We start from the raw sequence: 16516 nt of genomic DNA on the forward strand, positions 1-16516 counted from the left end.
TTTTTACTTTCGATCTAAGTACCTGCTATACACGAGTACCATTCTACACTGCACGACCGTCGAAGGAGAGATATAAAGATTGAGTCCAGGCATACACAAGACACTGCTTTACTGTTACGAAGCGCGAGCCGGAATTCTCCAACATGGCGATGCCAAACATGAGTCTGGCGGCGGATCTCTTCGAGGATATGGGTCGCAAAGTCGCAGAGGCAAGCGCACAGAATGATATCGAAGACGGTGACTCAAAAGTCGTCGACGAGATCGAAAGCTTATGCATGAATTGCAAGGACGACGTATGTACCACGAGGCCTTTATGAAGGTGTATTGCTAACAGAGCTTCTAGGGCATAACACGGCTTCTGCTCACAAAAATTCCCTTCTTCCGCGAGATCATAATAATGTCGTTCCACTGCGACCACTGCCACTTTCAAAACACTGAAGTACAATTTGCCGGACAAATACAACAGCGCGGCGCAAAGATCACACTAAAGGCCGACCGCCCGGAAGACCTGAATAGACAAATAGTGAAGAGCGACACATGTATTCTTCGAGTAGAGGACATGGATCTGGAGATTCCGCCAGGCAGGGGTCAACTCACCAATATAGAAGGCATACTCAGCATGATATCGACGGATCTTGGGGACAAGCAGGAAGAGCGCCGAGCACAGATACCAGAAGTCTTTGAGAGGATCCAGACCATAATACGGCAACTAGACGACATGTCAAGCGGCAAGCATTTCCCCTTTACAATCTCCGTCGACGATCCCGCCGGCAACTCATACATCGAGCCCTCGACCTCCGACACAGCCGGCAAATTCCACCGCCGCGAATTCGACCGCACACCAGAGCAAAACGCCGCCCTAGGCCTCACAGATACCGCCGAACCCAGCACAACCACAGCCACCGAAACAAACGGCGCACCCCCGACGGAGATCCGCCCCGAATACCACGCAAACCAGATGTACCCAGCCATGCCCACAGACGGCACAACCGCACCCGCCAACGTCGACGACGCCGAAATCGTCGAAGGCGAAGTCTACTCCTTCCCCTCCACCTGCCCAGGCTGCACCCGGCCCTGCGCCACAAACATGAAAATGGTCAACATCCCGCACTTCAAACAGGTCGTCCTCATGAGCACCGTCTGCCAGTCCTGCGGCTACCGCAGCAACGAAGTCAAGACCGGCGGCGAAGTACCCCCTCTCGGCCGCCGCATCACCCTCCACGTGCGCTCAAAGGAAGACCTGTCCCGCGACATCCTCAAGGCCGAGAGCTGCGCCCTCTCCTGCCCAGAGCTATCACTACAAGTCGAACCCGGCACACTAGGCGGCCGCTTCACGACCATCGAGGGCCTACTAACACAAGTGCGCGACGACCTCCGCGCATCCATCTTCTCGGACGGCGGCGGCGGCGGCGGCGACAGCATGGCCGGCCCGGAAAAGGAGAAATGGGACGGCTTCTTCGCGAAACTGTCCGCTGCTATCAATGGCGAGCAGCCGTTTGAGATTATCCTCGAGGATCCCCTCGCGAGCAGCTATCTGCAGAGTCTGGCGGATGATGGGATGCCGGATGCGCAGATGACGGTGGAGGACTACGAGCGTACGGACGAGGAGCTGGAGCATCTTGGCTTGAATGATATCAAGACTGAGGGGTATGAGGGGGAGGAGGTGCAGGAGGTGCAGGAGGCGCAGGAGGTGCAGAATGATGATGAGAATGATACCCCAAAAGTAGAAACGAACGGTGTAAATGGGACGTCGTGAGAAGTGAGCAAGCGTGCAAACACGAGACGCTCCAGTAAAAAAAAAGAGGCATGTTTAGATCGTAAAAGATTTGAAAAATAAATTTGTCCCAAGATTTCATGCTGCATACACACATACATACACATATACATGCACGCAAAACCAGGTTCTTGCACGAAAGTATAATATATTTACAAACAGATCGCTCCTCAAACCCTCGCTGCCATAACGGGCTTGTTTACCTCCTTCATACCTAACTACCAGCGCGGACCGTTGTCCATCCTCGCTTGTCCTCGCTTGTCTTAGACCCCAGACCTCAGACCTGGATCTCAGAATCCAAGAAGAGAGAGAGAGAGAGAGATTCAGCCAGACCATCTTTATCCTCCCCCCTCCCTTCCCCACTCCCTGGTCATGAACACACAGTCGCAGACAGAATCAAGCCATACACATCACCAATGCATGCGCGCCCCCCTTTCCTCGAAACCATCATCAGAAATAGCTACAAACACACAAACGGACACACACCTGAGAGAAAAACAGCGCGATTCCAAGATTGGGCTCGCTAGAAACGTTTCGAGAAAAAAAAACCAGATCGATGTAAAAGCCCCCAGTAAGGGAAAGATTTCCGTAAAAACAAAACTCCCGTGTAATGCTGCTGCTGCTGCTGTTGCTGCCGAAAAGTGGTATCTCAGGTCCTCTCCCGTGTGTGCCCAACAAGCCAAAAAATTAAAAAGAAAAGAAAGGACTCCAAAAAACACCTACAAGATCGTCCTCGCCACATCTCTTTCTGTTCTCCTCTCCTCTCCTCTCCTCTTACTCCTTTCAAAAGCTACCTCTACCACCTACATACACTGTCCACAAGATTCGTCATGTTTGCTTTGATATCCGCTTGGATCTCCGCCTTTAGGACGGTATATAGATATTGAAGTTGACGAATCGGCACGGTGCTGCTGCTGAGGTGGATTTTTCGAAGTCAAGGTTGCGAGCTGGGAGTTCGAATGGCCTGTCGTGCTGGTAGTCCGAGTGGTCTGTCGTGCTGGTAGTCCGAGCGGCCTGTCGTGTCGGCTCATTCGCTCTGTAGCTAGCATATATTCCAAAGGAATCATAAAAAGATGCAATGTTTTATCTAGCGCCCGCTAGCGCCCTCACCAAAATCACGTCTAAAAACTCACCTTTTGCCACATATTAAATTAACCAGGCCCTAATTCAAAAATCTGGTCCCCAGTTTTGTAGCCCTGCCTACGACGAGTATTTTCATATACTTTTTATCCTCTGCAGGGCTATACTCACGGACGAGATAGGTTTATAAGCCTCTGGTATCGCGTTTGGTAGCAGCTTGAAAATTCGCACGTCTTAGCCGTGGATTTTCCGGCGTGCCTTAGTGCCTTAGTGCCTTAAATTGAGACTGCACGCAGTCTGCCGGCCGCAGGCCACCCTAGTATATATATATATATATGCTTCGAGGAGGCTATCGTGACGATGATGATGTGGAATCACAACTCGCGTGTCGTGTCAGCTCACTCAATCAGGGGCTTCCTTTGGCCCTGTACCATAGCTATACCAAGCGCCCGATACCCATGTGGGTTGTCGGCCCCGATGATCGTCGGTGCCGGTAGCATTGGGTTATCCTCACTGACGGTGGCTGCGTCTCTGGCAGCATGCTCGATTGCCTCCATCTCTTCCTTGCACTGGGTGTGATCAAAGGGGCAGACAACGATCGGTTTTCGGAGGACTATGTCTTTGGCCGAGCCCATTTGTGCCTGCCGACGAATGAATGTTTAGAAACTTGCGGTGATTAAACTGCAAAATGAAATGAGCTTACCTTGACAGTCAGATAATATTCAATCTTGTAGAGCGTCCCTGTTGTTGAGAAGCCATTGATCTGATACATCGGAAACTCCTTCTTCCCTCGCGGCAGCACACCCTCACTATCGCGTAGATCCTTTGCCGGGAACACAAATCCCACATTCGTAAAATAGCCGGCCTCTGGCATCTTGACTCCAATGGCCTGTGTTGTCTTTGCAAACGTCCGGACTTTCCGAGACGGCTCGTCGCCCTCGTGATTGTATATGACTTCCTCCTCGACCGCGACGGTGATTTTCTGTATCGTAACCTTCTTCGCCTTCGCCATCCAGTCCGGGTTGGGGCTGAGCTTTATGTAGACGCTGACAGGATCGCCAGGCCCGTAGGACCACCGCGGCAGGGAAATGCCCAACGTCACCAGGTGATCCGAGACGACCTCTGCGGACTCAGGCCGGTTGTACATGCCGAAGGTGGAGAGAGTATCGTATCTCATTATTGGTACCGGGAATGCGTATTTCTTCTGCTCTGACGGGCCCTGCTGAATGGTGACGACGAGCTCGTAGAAGGTCTCCACCGTCCTGGACGGAAGCTGTAGACTGGCCGGTGGTACCCTCCGCGCCACCTCTTCGCCACCCCTGCCAAACGGGATAAAGATCATGAATGGTAAGTCCATCACCAGAACGCTGTCGTATTCCCTGCCAGTCGCACACCGGTATAAGAGCATTTCCTTCCCGACCGTATCAGCTATATCCTTCCGCGGCGCCGCCAGATGCCTCTTCGTCACTGACTCGGCAGACGGGTGTATCGATTCGCGACGCTGCAGACATATCGTAACGAGGGAAATGAGTACCGGGGCACTGATGCCCTGCTGAGGTCTGATCTCGACCTTGCCCACTATCCGGGGCTGACTACGCCGTCAGTATGCACACAAGAACAACGACATGTACGTGCAATGCAAAGTAGTAAAAAGCCACAAGAAGCACCGACAATGCGACCACGAACAATTGCTTTGCGGAAAGGGGCGGAAGGGGGGCAAAGGGAGATAGAAAGACAAGAAAGGAAAAACCACCCACCCGCGTCGCCGATATCCCCGGATAACCAACCAAGAAACTACTATTCGGCGACCCAGAGACGCGCACAAAAGCCGCCATCCTTCCTTTTTTTTCTTCCCCTCTTCTCTCTTTCTGTTCCTATTCTATCGAGGAGGGTCGGGAGGCCTGTATGGGCTGTGAGGACTGCATGGGTCAATCAATGCCGTTCTGTCGCCTTGGGCCCCCGCGTGGTAGATATGCTTATGCTTATGCTTTCCGTGTGCGTGTGCGTGTGATGTATGTCGTGCGATCGACCAGGCACAGGCAGACGAGCGAGGGAGTGAATGTTGATGTGTGGATGTCGATATGTGTATGAAAAGCGCCGTCGCAGAATCGAGATCGAGATCGAGAGCCAGCGCGGCTTGAGCAAAGAGCCCCTTGGGCGAGGCAAAGGCACAGGATGCTCCAAGGCTGGTACCAGGCGTGAGGTGGGAGGACGGTGGTGTGTGGTGTTGGACGGGGATATCAAGAGCTTAGTGGGGGTCCTTGAGGGTGGTCTCTGGTCGAGAGGAGCGGCGGGCTGAGAGAGAGCGCACAGCGGACACGCGGGATTCGACGTAGTGAGGGAGCCTTGGAAGAGAGGACTATACAGCTTAGATATATAAGGATAGATGGTGGTGGTGGTGGTGTTGAGAAAGCGAAAGGCGGAGTAGCCAGGCAGGTAAAGTGAGCAAGTAAGTAAGTAATACGCAACCTTCGCAGGACAAACGACGACGACCTGATTTGGGGCGGCGTGCGTGCGTGCGTGCGCAGAGCACAGGTAGGAAGTAGGCAAGTAGTAAGTACTAAGCAGCCAAAGAAGCTTGGAGGAAGGGGAAGGCGCGCCTCATACCTAGGTGGAAGGGACGATTGGGAGGCGCTGCTTATCCGGATCCGGACGCTCAGCCTTAGCGCTCCCGAAGAAGCCCCAGGCCGCCAGCCCTAATTAACGCACGGACACGGTTCACTTCACATGCAGAAGAAATGTCACCGTCTGCTGTATAAATACACTTTGCGACGACGGCGACAGCAAATACCACAGCTATGCGACTTGTGGTACCTCACCACCTCCACCATGTCAGTCACGGTAAGCTCACCCCCAATCCATCCCTCCACAAACCTCACTCACCCACTCACTCACTCTCTCCAAAAACACAGCTCCACACAGACGCCGGTGACATCAAGCTCGAAATCTTCTGCGAAGCCGTCCCCCAAACCGCAGAGGTACGTCCCTCAATCCCCCCAAATTCCCATCGTCCCCTCTCCCCTCTCCCTTCCCACCATCTAACCCGCCCTCCACAACAGAACTTCCTCGCCCTCTGCGCCTCAGGCGCCTACAACCACACGCCCATCCACCGCCTAATCCCCGGCTTCATCCTGCAAACCGGCTCGCCGGCCACAGACCCCAAGTCCAAATCCTCCGTCTCCATCTACACCAACACCAACAACAACACGTCCACCAGCCCCTTCTTCCCCGACGAAATCCGGCCCACGCTACGGCACAACGCACGGGGGGTGGTCAGTATGGCGAATAAAGGGCCGAACACGAATGGGAGTCAGTTTTTTATTACGTTTGCGCCCGCGCCGCATCTGGATGGGCGGAATACGGTTTTTGGGAGGGTGATTCAGGGGGCGGGGGATGATGGGGATGGGGATGGGGATGTGCTGGGGAGGTTGGAGCGGGTGGAGGTTGATGGGAAGGGGAGGCCGAGGGGGAGGGTTGTGGTTAAGGGGGTGACGGTGCATGCGAATCCGTTGGCGGGGTGAGGGGTGGTGTGTTATATGGACGGGTGTCTGATTTGTGCGGAAAAGGGGGGGATGCGAGGAAGTGAGTGTCTGGGAGTGAGGTCGGGCCTGACGTCCGCATACTGCGCGGATGAAGACCTCTCAACACCTGGAGCGCACGTCGACTCACTCAGTCGGGCACCATCACTTGCCAGCGTCAACATATATAAACCCACAGGAGCAGCCAGCCCACGCACGAGGAAGCAAGCCAGAATCCACAGCATGCAAAGCAAATAGCAGAGCAGACAGTCGAAATAATAGACAACCTCCAGCATCCACTAAGTACACAGACACACGGAACGCACACCTTGTCAAACCCAATAATATCAAGCAGTAAAAACACCCTCATCCCTCACTCAACCCTCAATCCTCACAGCATGCCCCTCCTAGCGCCCCTCGTCCCAAATCTCCAACTGCTCCGCCACCCACTCATCCCACCCTTCCTCCCACTTCCTCTTCCCCATCCCTATATCTAAACCCCATTCCTCCACATCCACATCCACTTCCGTATGCATCCTCTCCTCACTCTCCGGCTGCTGCTGCTCTTGCTCGCCACCACACTCCCTCCCGACTATCTCCTCCCAAAAAACACCCGACCCCAACACCGTCGGAGGCGCCATCCCGCCATGCGCGAAGCGGCAGCCAAACGCATGACCCTCCGGCTCATGGGCGCAAGGTGGTCTTTCGTGTGCGAGGAGCGGAGCCTCGTCCAGGAGCAGGGGTGGGTCTTCCATTTCTTCTGGGTCCACTTCTGCGTCTCCTTCTACGGTTTCGCTGTGTATGGAGTTTGCTAGTGTGACTTCGTCGTCATCTTCTTCTCCTTCTTCTTCTGCGGTTTCCGCGGTTTGGGAGCCTATTAGTATGCCTTCTTCTTCGTCTCCTTCTTCCTCTTCTTCTTGTTTGGCTTCGGTGATTCCGGTGGTTTCTGCGCCTATTGGTGTGGCTTCTTCTGCTGTGGCTTCTTCTGCTGTGGCTTCTTCAGCTGTGGCTTCTTCTGCTATGACTTCTTCTTCTCTGGCTTCTTCTCCAGTTGCTCCAGTTGCTCCAGTTGCTCCAGTTGCTCCAGTTGCTCCAGTTGCTCCAGTTGCTCCAGTTGCTCCAGTTGCTCCAGTTGCTCCAGTTTCTACCGTTTCTCCCGTTTCTCCAGTTTCTCTACTTTCTCTACTTTCTCCAGTTTCTCTTTCTCTGGCTTGGGCGAGCAGCTCTGTGCCCTGGGCGCGGTAGTATTCTTCGTCAGGGTACAAGAGCGATGGATTCTGGTCCAGCGTCCGGAGGGGTATGAGAGCTTTATATACGTCCATCGCACGCACAGTACACCACAGCGCCGGTCGTTTACGCAGAAACCGCCTTGCCATTCTTCCTTCCCGCGCGTCAAGCCTCGTTATAGCCCACAACAATAGCGCCTTCATTGTATACTCTAGCAACCGATCCGGCTTCGGGAGATACGGTAAAAATCCCACGATTGCGTCCACTAGCTTCTCTGGGAGCGGCTCAAAATCATGAGAGCTAGCCCTAAGCCGACGACTGAGACGTTCAAAGATGTGATTCGCTGCCTCGCCCACCCCCAGCCGCTCGGCCAGCAGATACAAATTGACCGCCATGACCGGGCTTGGCGGTATGACAATCTGGCACGGCGCTTCATTGGCGTTGTTGGTGTTATTAGTGAGCCATGCAAGAAGATCTACGAGGGCGGGCTCTGGAAAGGGGCAGATCGAGGCTGGGACAGATATGTATGGGTCTGAGGCGTGGGCGTGGATGTATGAGGAGGGGGAGGAGACGAAGAGGAGCAGGGCGCGCGGAGCGGCGTAGGTCGTTATTGTTTCTTCTGCTGATATTGTTGTATTTGTCGTTGTTATTTCTGCTGTTGTTGGGGATGTAGGTGTAGTTTGGGAGGAGGAGGATAAGGAAGATGATGGAGATGGAGGGGGTGTTTCGAGGCGAATTTGCCAGGGTAGACTTGTAGCAAGGAGAGCGCGTTGAGAGGGTGTGATGGATGCAAATGGTGTTAATGTTTCTGGGTCGAAGGGCGGAGAGGTGATCAAGGGGTCAGCGTGGGGGGTAGGTGATACCGTGAGCGGTTCAGGCGTCATGTTTCCAGGAGCGTTGTCCAAGGTCGAAAGAGGCACGCCACAGTCCCGTTCTAACTTGATATCTTTGACAGTAAGAAGTGTCTTCTCTTCTCGATAGGATCTCGATCGCAGGTAGGATGTGTAATCACCAGCCTAGAGAAGTTGCAGCGTGTGGTTGAAGGCTTGTCGTGAGAGAGGTAGACTCGAAGAGAGAGACAGAGTATAACAGGCCGTTCTTGTCCAGTGCAGCAGCAGTGATACCTAGCAGTATATATACTGCCCTACTGCCCGCTGCCTGGAGAAGTCGTTACAGCTCCGATAGCGAAGCATGACTCCCAATCCATAGGGAATAGTGACGCAGCCGCGTGAATGAACAGTCTCAAGCCTCAAGACAGCCTCACACCCTCCATCTTCTCCGTCACATCGCCCACTCCATCGCCCTCAGCCGACCCATTCGCCACCGTCATCGCCATTGCAGCATCACCACTACCAATAAGTGCCCGAATCTGCGCATTCACCATCGCCTCCAAGCTCTTATACTGCGCGCTGTCCGGCCCAAACGTGTCCTGTGCATTCTGCAGGTTGGCCTTTAACTAAAGGCAGAAGAATATAAGAAAAGTAATCGCTTTGAATGATGATGCTTGCTTGAGAGAAAACGTTCTTCACGAAGAAAGAAGAGGGAAGAAAGAAGGAGAGAAGGAGGGAGAGGACGTACAACAGCGACAAAATCGGCAGCAGCAGAATTTGATTGCGGCATTGCGTTCAGGTCCTTCCGTCCGATCGTCTTCTAACAACGGAAACGGCGATGACGTGATTGACTGTGGATGTGAAGCGTGGGTGCGTGACCTTCCAACCTTCAATGTGAGGTCGTGGTCGTAGGAAATTCTTAGCTTGTCGAAGAGAGGAGGCGATACTGGTACTATGCACTAGCGTGCTGGCTTGCCCAATTGAGAAAGAAGATCGACCAGGCAATAGCGAATTCTTACCAATTCAAGTCATATCAAGAAGCCCAATGAACGTAAACAAGAGTCACTCATCACCAGATAGGCCGTCACCGTTTCAACCCGCTGCATGGTGGGAGTATCGTAAAAAACCCACCTGCAAGCACAACAAAATACACAGTAATACACGTCACGAGGCAAGAGCAAAAGATCACATAATCTTGGCTTCCATTGGTGTTCCAGCCCCCTCCCTCCAGTAACTATATACAGAAGTGCATCTCCCTCCGACTTCAGCATACCCCACTCCGACGTCCATGATTCGCACTGCCAGCAGATATTACAGCCACTGTAGCTCGTCCCCCCCCCTCCTAGCACTCTTCCGTCCTCCTCAAGAAAAAGGCCTCCAGCGACGTCGACACACGCGCGGCATGCATTACAAGTCAAGTCAAGTCAAGTCAAGTCAAGACAGAAAAACAGAAAAAGGGTATAAAACGCAGGATGGAACTGCCGCATCGAGGGTCGTCGAGCCAAAAGAACAAGGAGCAAAGGAGCGTCGTGACAGTTGGTTCGAAGAGAGAGATAGCGCGCGTGCGTGCGCAAGACAGTATGATAAAATGTCAGACCTGAAGATAGGAAAATACCACATGCATAGGGACAACGTATGTATGTATGTTTTGATTTAGCAGGTACAACTACATCGATGACGGGTGAGATGTAGATAGCTGTGTACTGCAGACGGATTCGAGGAGTAATGAGATAGTCGTGCCGGATGTGGTGTTGGTGCTAGAGCATGCCTCGACATTAGATGGCTGAGAGCATGTTGATTAAGATGCCGTATTAAGCGATTATAGTATGGTATAGCGAGTCGCAGCAATGCATAAAGGCCAGCGAACCCATCAAACTCTGGATTCAACGAGGCCGCCCGCTGTGAAGATGGATGGTGAAAAGTGGGAAGTGTGTGTGTTGGGGTGTTGTTATTTGCGCTTCTTCGGAGAGGTATCGAATGACTGTCGACGCGGGTCTACACGCAACGTTGAAACGGAGCCAAAGGACGGCAGCGACGGTAAGGGACCGAATTTTTTGATTGGAGAAACATGAACGCCATCATCGTATCGGCATGAATCGGGAGGGGAAATAGTAGTCGACACAGAGAATTTCGCTGGGAAGGGGAGTTAGCATAAGCGGAGAGGAGACTATGGTGGTGTTGATGTTCTTGGCGGGACATTACCACCGTGGGGGTCTGGAGCCTCGCCGGTGGTGTCCCCGTCAATAGTCTTCCGCCAATGCTGTGGTAAGCAGACGCAGACGAGCTACGAGAAACGTCAGTCAGATCGACGGTATCACAAGCAGGGTTTGGGAGAACTTACTGGGAAAGCTTTGATCTCGCCGGTGGCGGGTACAGGGCTGGGGCCTCCGCCGTTGCTGACACCACTGTCCCTCTGCTCTTGTCGCCTCCTCTCCCATGCTTCTGCCCTTTCCGTCACCTTTACACCCGTGGCCCAGCCATCATCCCAGATACCGACGACTTTGAGCATGTCACCACGCTCGAGTTCAAACTCGTCGTTGGCGCGTGGCTGGTATGCCCATAGTGTCGCTACTGTGTCGTGCGGATGGATTTCATCTTGGGAGTAGTAGTCCTTGAAGAAGGCCAGCTGCTCTGATTGACCAGATGTGACCGCGTCCGGTGAGGAGAACTGATCGCCAAAGCCGGAAGACGTCTGAGGAGAGTTGGGGTCCTCGCCGAGGTTCAGTGCCGACTGGCTTGAGAGCGAGCCATTGCGGCGTGGCAGGCCACCGGCAGCAACGATGCGATGACGATCAGGACTACCTGATTTGAAGCCACGCTCAGAGGATGGAGCGTCGCTTCGAGGCCGCGAAGAGGTCGAGCCATCCTCTAGTGCTGCCATGCGAGCAACACGGCCAGGAACCATTTCAGGGCGTGCACCATCTCCGAACGGCTTCTCGCGACTGGACCCCCGGCGAGCTGGAGAGGGCTGGTTGAAGATGCTGCTGGGTGGGTTCGACTTTCTCCGTCGAAGCAGAACGCAGCCAAAGATGATGAGTGCCATCAAGAGGAGAGCTCCTAGGACTGAGCCCACGACGATCCCGGCAATCTGACCTGCTGATAGAGTACCGTCATCACTTGCGACTGGTGCGGTACTGGCTGAGGAGGTTGGCTGGGCAATGGTGGTGGTAGTGAAGAGCGGTTCTAGTGAGGTGAAGGATGGCAGGTCAACATTCTGGCACCTTGACTCTGCATTGGCATTGACGCAGCAGGAATCAGTCGCGTTTGGGGAGCTGGTTCCGCAGAAACCGCATAGGCCGGAAAGGTTGCTGCCGTAGCCGCAGTCATTTGGTTCATTGTCGACAGCACTGATACAGGTCCCTCCAGAAAGCGAGCGTGCTGGAAGCGCACAGTTTGTGAAGTCGGCACGTATCTGAGAAAGGGCGTTTGGACCGGCTGAGCCACAAAGGTCTGAACTTGCGGAGATTTCTTGTTCTGAGATGGCGTACTCGGCCTGCACCTGTCAGCTCGCTCACATGGCACGACTGGGATAAGAGAACATACACAAGAGTCTGCACACAGTGGCTCTGGGTCCCGACTGGAGTCGCACAAGCCAATTGAGTTTTGAACGATAGCATTACATATTACACTGTTGGTATAACGCGCATAGAGATCGGTGGTGTTGTCGAGATTGACAGAGGAGCATCCAATAAGCTGCTGATACCTGCGACGTGTGGTTAGAGGGATGCGCGCAAACAGGACGGTGAAAGATGTACTTTTGCTGGGCGTAGCTTGACGCGACATAGGTCTTGAGATCGTTGTCAAACTGTTCCCGACTTGAAACGTTCTGCATGAAGGGACTGTGGGGCACGTCAGCACTTTGTCCATGCTCGCATAGCGTCCAATTGGATGTGTCTTACAAGAGATTCGTGATACTGGTCCCTGTCGACACAGAGGCCGAGCTGAAGGCCGGACAGGCAGACGAGCCCTCGAGCGAGATGCAATTTTGAGCCATGGCAGACGAAGTCAGAATCAACAGCGACGAAACCGATTTCTTCAACGAGGGCCGCGAGCAGGACTGGCGGGGGCGGAGAGTCGAGGGTCGTAGAATTTGTCGTGCAGTAGTGAGCGACGGCGCCGGAAAGTGTAGTTGCTTGCAGGAGGTGTGGCGTTGCAGAGCATCGGAGCTTGGTCCCTCGGCCATGGCGGAGGACTATCTGGAGAGCAAGCAACAGACGACGTCCGTAACAGTGACGGTCGCGTCGAGGTGAATGGATGTCTGCGGCCAGGGATTGCTATTGTCCATGCACTCTATTCACACATACACACAAACACGTCTCTTTCTCTATTCAGCAGTCCATCCGAACAGTAGGCGAACAATTGGCTTGGGCGGTATGCGATGCGACCGACGACAGAAGGAATTGGCGAAAGTCTGATGGATAAAAGGCACAGAGGCGTAGAATTGCGGTGAGAAAGCGAAGACGACCGGGGTGGTGGTGGTAGTTGTTGTATAGGGAGGGATTGGACCAGTTGGATGGAACGAGTGACTGAGTGAGCAAAAGGTGTGCGCTGCGAGGGAAAGAGGCAGGCAGAATTAAGAATTGAAGAGAGCAAGCACGCGCCGAAGAAGAGAAAGCGTGATGGCAAAGAGCCAAACGCGCTGAGGATGACGACTTGACGGGCAGCAGCGACGAGAAGAAGAAGAAGAAGTACGAGGGAGAGAGGGTGAGAGAGAGAGAGAGTGGGAGAGGTATTAGGAGTGGTAACAGTAGGCGACGACAAGGTCTCTGCGCACTCTCTAGCCCTGGTAGGCTGTTGTAGCCCTCTAGCCCTCTAGCCGTTTTTTTGTCTCTCTCTCTCTCTCTCTCTCTCTCTCTCTTTCTCTCTCAAGCAGCCTCAGTCAAGTCAGTCAATCAGTACCCAGCCAGTCACCAGTCAGTCACCAGTCACCCGCCATTCCGCTCAGACTCCAACCTAGCATAATAGCACATAGCAGCAAGATCCTCATACTGGTCTTTTTTTCTTTCGCCCGTATACAATCAGCGCCCGTTAAGCGGATTCAGGAACAGACACGAGATGCACCGTACACGATTAATTCTGGGGACTTCGGCTGCACTTGGACCCCTTGTTTATGGCGCACTCTCCACCATTCCTGGCACGTTTCAGCCCGCTGATTGGTTGGCTGTCGTAACTATGCCTAATCGGGGAAATTGCACTGCCCGAAACGCACAAGCGGCCGTCTGAACCCTGTAACTGCTCATTTCAAAAATTGATATCCCACGCTCCACCGAAGAAACGTGCCTGCCGCTTGACTTGAGTGCTCCTGCCGCTTGACTTGAGTGCTCCTGCCCTATTGGTTTTCGCCGCTTCCGACACTCTGAGCGCGGATTAATGAATGAATAAGTGAGCGAGCGAATAAGTAATTGGATCAACTGTTTACCCACCCAGCAAACCAGCACTCTCCCTCCGCGATATATGCAATGCATGTACGAGCTATAATATGCATCGTATCTCCGGCTCGGCAACTTTGTTACAAGTATTACAGCTTGATGTCAGGCAGGTACCGAACAACCAACTACACGCATGCACCCTTTTTCTCCTCTGTCCGTCCTCTCTATCCGCTCCCGTCCGTCCGTTCGTATCATCACTACACATATCTACATGGAACATCCATTCAAATCCCATCCTTGATGATGAGCCTGTGCCGTATCGATATCTCCCCTATCAGTAATTATCAACCCTTCCCTACTGCCCTTTGTCCATCATCCATCCTTCATAATCCGCTATCATCCCATCATCCGTATTGACCCAGCTTTCACAACTCCCATCTCCCTCTGTGCTCGCATTTACATAATTACATCCTGCATGACGAACAGCAGCGAAATTGCCCTGCACAACGTCAAACACTAGCCTGGCTGGCTACTACTAGCTGGCTGGCTGGCAGCCTGGACGTGAGTGAGTGACTAACTAGCTAACATCACGCTATCATAGGTATAATCACGCTCCTGCCTCTTATTACAAAGACTCCACTCTGCCGTCCATCACATCACATGATCCACACCCTGTCCATCCTAGGCAGGCACCCTACCGCTCCTCTGTCTACCCTCCCTTCTATCATGCCTTCGTCTACCATTCGTTTGATGCCTCGATGCCTAAGGGATTCTACGTGCCTAGTTGCCTGCCTGCCTGGCTTATGTTACACACCCTATCCACATATACACTACCTGGTAGGCATGGATTTCGTAGATGGTGTTGAATGGGCTTGGACATGTCACAGCTCTCGCAGTAGAAATCATTTTGGCGCTTGGGGATCATGTCAAAATACTTACACAATCTTTCAGGCTTCGTGACATGATAGTGACCCTTAGCATGATGAAACTCTTCATATAACGCCAAGTATAATTAACATTGCATGCAAAAGAAGCGGAGGAGGCATGTGGGCGCAGTTTGATCTTCATGAGGAGGCCCTTGTGAAATTTCGCCCACATGCGCCTCTGATCCATGGTAGTCATGGAGGAAGAGGTTGTTCCCTTTGACCTCTCAGGCAAGATGCTATAATGGCTTGCTCAAAAGCTACAAGTCACCCTCAGTGGGCATCCCATCATCGAGATTGCAGGACTCGTGGGCTCGGGTCTCCTGTTCCCTCTGGTGCGGTGGTTCGTCTGGCTGTGCGTCGCCGAAGTGCACGATGGTCGGTTACCAGTGATTGCTGCTGTAGTTGGCCAGGTAGGTGCTCGAACATGTCGCGTTCGTGGATGCGATATGCGGTCTCTACGATGATCATGATCGGGTATATATTGCTTGCTATCTCTGTGCGAGTCATGCAGTCTGGCGTCCCGATATGTACCTGCGCATGGAACGTTACAGTTCTCCATACGGTGTCATATAGCTGGTCCATCTGCTCGAGCTCGTCCTTGGATAGATGTTCCGTGCGGGCATAGCGCCTGTACAGCTGCCTTAGAGGTTTGGCCGTCGTTGCCTCGAATCTTGGAGGAATCCAGTCATATTCCTCGTCCGTGGAGATCAAGCCTACTATCTCTAGGCTGATGTAGCCTGCATATAGCCTGTAGTGATGGGCTCGTTGTTCGGTGTTGACGCCCGACGGGTATTCGGCAGCCAACCAGACTGCTTTGGCACTTCAAAGAATTAGTAGATTATAGTTAGTTCGAAATATATCATAAATTTACTATTACTTAGTTCGTAAGCTCTTCGCGGATAGAGTTATAGTAATTAAATATGTTATAAGCTTAGAGAATCTAGTAGGAATTAGTACTATATACTATGGATATTATATTATACCTAGTAGATTAGAATCATGTTATACTATACTAGCTATAATAAATATTACCTACGTAGATAAGGTAAACCGTAGTCGACGCTATATATTATAGTTATTATATTACATCTACTATATTAGAATCATGTTATACTATACTAGCTATAATAAATTATACCTATGGAAATATAATAAACTATAGTAGACGGTGCTAGACATAGATATTACATCATACCTAGCATGTCGAAATCGGATTATACTATGCTAGCTACGATAATTCTTACCTACATGAATATAATAAACCGTAGTAGACGCCGTATATTATATATAGCGTATTATACCTAGCATGTTAAAATCACGTCGTATCGTATTAGCTATGATAAATACTACCGACATAAATAAGATAAATCGTAGTAGACGGTGTATACTATATATATCGCGTCATATCTAGTATATCGCAATCACATCGTGTCGTATTAGCCACGATAAATCCTACCCACGTAACCACGACAAACCGCAGTAGACGCCATATACCACATCCATCTCATTATACCCAGCACCTCGAAACCACTTCATGTCGTGCTAGCCACGATAAATACCACCAACGCAATCACAACAAACCGTAGCGGACACTCCATGCTATATCTATCTAGCCATACCCAGCACCTCGAAACCACTTCGTGTCGTACCAGCTACGATGAATTTTACCCACGCAACCACGGCAAACCGCAGCGGACAGTCCTACCACACCCATCTAACCATACCCAGCACGCCGAAACCACTTCATGTCCTGTTGCCCACGACAACTACCACCCACATAACCACCATAAAT

The 16516-nt window shown here is 52.2% G+C and overlaps 6 protein-coding genes across 6 annotated transcripts; 2 read left to right on the plus strand and 4 right to left on the minus strand.

The window, feature by feature from the left end:
• Positions 1–188: 188 nt before the first annotated feature.
• On the plus strand, positions 189–1756 carry EJ05DRAFT_434404 (zinc finger protein zpr1; the record flags this gene model as incomplete). The annotated part of the gene is made up of 2 exons (XM_033741656.1): positions 189–293; positions 344–1756. 2 exons carry the CDS (start codon positions 189–191, stop codon positions 1754–1756), a joined length of 1518 nt encoding a protein of 505 aa, XP_033604161.1.
• A 1178-nt stretch (positions 1757–2934) lies between these two features.
• On the minus strand, positions 2935–4891 carry EJ05DRAFT_182627 (arrestin domain conatining protein). Its single transcript, XM_033739598.1, has 3 exons — positions 4612–4891; positions 3558–4442; positions 2935–3495 (listed from the first exon to the last, which is right to left on the minus strand). The coding sequence occupies exons 1-3, from the start codon at positions 4687–4689 to the stop codon at positions 3253–3255; spliced, it is 1206 nt and encodes a 401-aa protein (XP_033604162.1). The 5' UTR covers positions 4690–4891; the 3' UTR covers positions 2935–3252.
• Positions 4892–5593: 702 nt separating this feature from the next.
• Positions 5594–6577, plus strand: EJ05DRAFT_182692 (cyclophilin-like protein). The gene is made up of 2 exons (XM_033739599.1): positions 5594–5832; positions 5914–6577. The coding sequence occupies exons 1-2, from the start codon at positions 5653–5655 to the stop codon at positions 6373–6375; spliced, it is 642 nt and encodes a 213-aa protein (XP_033604163.1). The 5' UTR covers positions 5594–5652; the 3' UTR covers positions 6376–6577.
• On the minus strand, positions 6292–6711 carry EJ05DRAFT_472681 (uncharacterized protein). Its single transcript, XM_033743232.1, has one exon. The coding sequence runs from the start codon at positions 6615–6617 to the stop codon at positions 6387–6389; it is 231 nt and encodes a 76-aa protein (XP_033604164.1). The 5' UTR covers positions 6618–6711; the 3' UTR covers positions 6292–6386.
• EJ05DRAFT_182717 (uncharacterized protein) lies at positions 6567–8657 on the minus strand. The gene has a single exon (XM_033739600.1). The coding sequence runs from the start codon at positions 8481–8483 to the stop codon at positions 6780–6782; it is 1704 nt and encodes a 567-aa protein (XP_033604165.1). The 5' UTR covers positions 8484–8657; the 3' UTR covers positions 6567–6779.
• Positions 8658–10548: 1891 nt separating this feature from the next.
• EJ05DRAFT_182744 (uncharacterized protein) lies at positions 10549–12487 on the minus strand. Its single transcript, XM_033739601.1, has 3 exons — positions 11973–12487; positions 10771–11922; positions 10549–10713 (listed from the first exon to the last, which is right to left on the minus strand). Exons 1-3 carry the CDS (start codon positions 12294–12296, stop codon positions 10597–10599), a joined length of 1593 nt encoding a protein of 530 aa, XP_033604166.1. The 5' UTR covers positions 12297–12487; the 3' UTR covers positions 10549–10596.
• Between the last annotated feature and the right edge of the window lie 4029 nt (positions 12488–16516).

Source organism: Pseudovirgaria hyperparasitica, assembly GCF_010093815.1.
Source record: "Pseudovirgaria hyperparasitica strain CBS 121739 unplaced genomic scaffold EJ05scaffold_2, whole genome shotgun sequence".
Lineage (NCBI taxonomy): Eukaryota > Fungi > Ascomycota > Dothideomycetes > Acrospermales > Acrospermaceae > Pseudovirgaria > Pseudovirgaria hyperparasitica.

Bases quoted from the DNA above. Each gene is read 5' to 3' on its own strand.
- EJ05DRAFT_182744 (XM_033739601.1), bottom strand. From the start codon at position 12,296: ATGGACAAAGTGCTGACGTGCCCCACAGTCCCTTCATGCAGAACGTTT. The intron at 11,923-11,972 runs GTATGTTCTCTT...TGACAGGTGCAG, and splicing joins CACTGTGTGCAGACTCTTGT to GCCGAGTACGCCATCTCAGA. The intron at 10,714-10,770 runs GTAAGTTCTCCC...CGTTTCTCGTAG, and splicing joins GCGAGATCAAAGCTTTCCCA to CTCGTCTGCGTCTGCTTACC.
- EJ05DRAFT_182692 (XM_033739599.1), top strand. From the start codon at position 5,653: ATGCGACTTGTGGTACCTCACCACCTCCACCATGTCAGTCACGGTAAG. The intron at 5,833-5,913 runs GTACGTCCCTCA...CCTCCACAACAG, and splicing joins CCGTCCCCCAAACCGCAGAG to AACTTCCTCGCCCTCTGCGC.
- EJ05DRAFT_472681 (XM_033743232.1), bottom strand. From the start codon at position 6,617: ATGCTGTGGATTCTGGCTTGCTTCCTCGTGCGTGGGCTGGCTGCTCCT.
- EJ05DRAFT_182627 (XM_033739598.1), bottom strand. From the start codon at position 4,689: ATGGCGGCTTTTGTGCGCGTCTCTGGGTCGCCGAATAGTAGTTTCTTG. The intron at 4,443-4,611 runs GTGGGTGGTTTT...CGGCGTAGTCAG, and splicing joins CGGGGATATCGGCGACGCGG to CCCCGGATAGTGGGCAAGGT. The intron at 3,496-3,557 runs GTAAGCTCATTT...ATTCGTCGGCAG, and splicing joins AATATTATCTGACTGTCAAG to GCACAAATGGGCTCGGCCAA.
- EJ05DRAFT_182717 (XM_033739600.1), bottom strand. From the start codon at position 8,483: ATGACGCCTGAACCGCTCACGGTATCACCTACCCCCCACGCTGACCCC.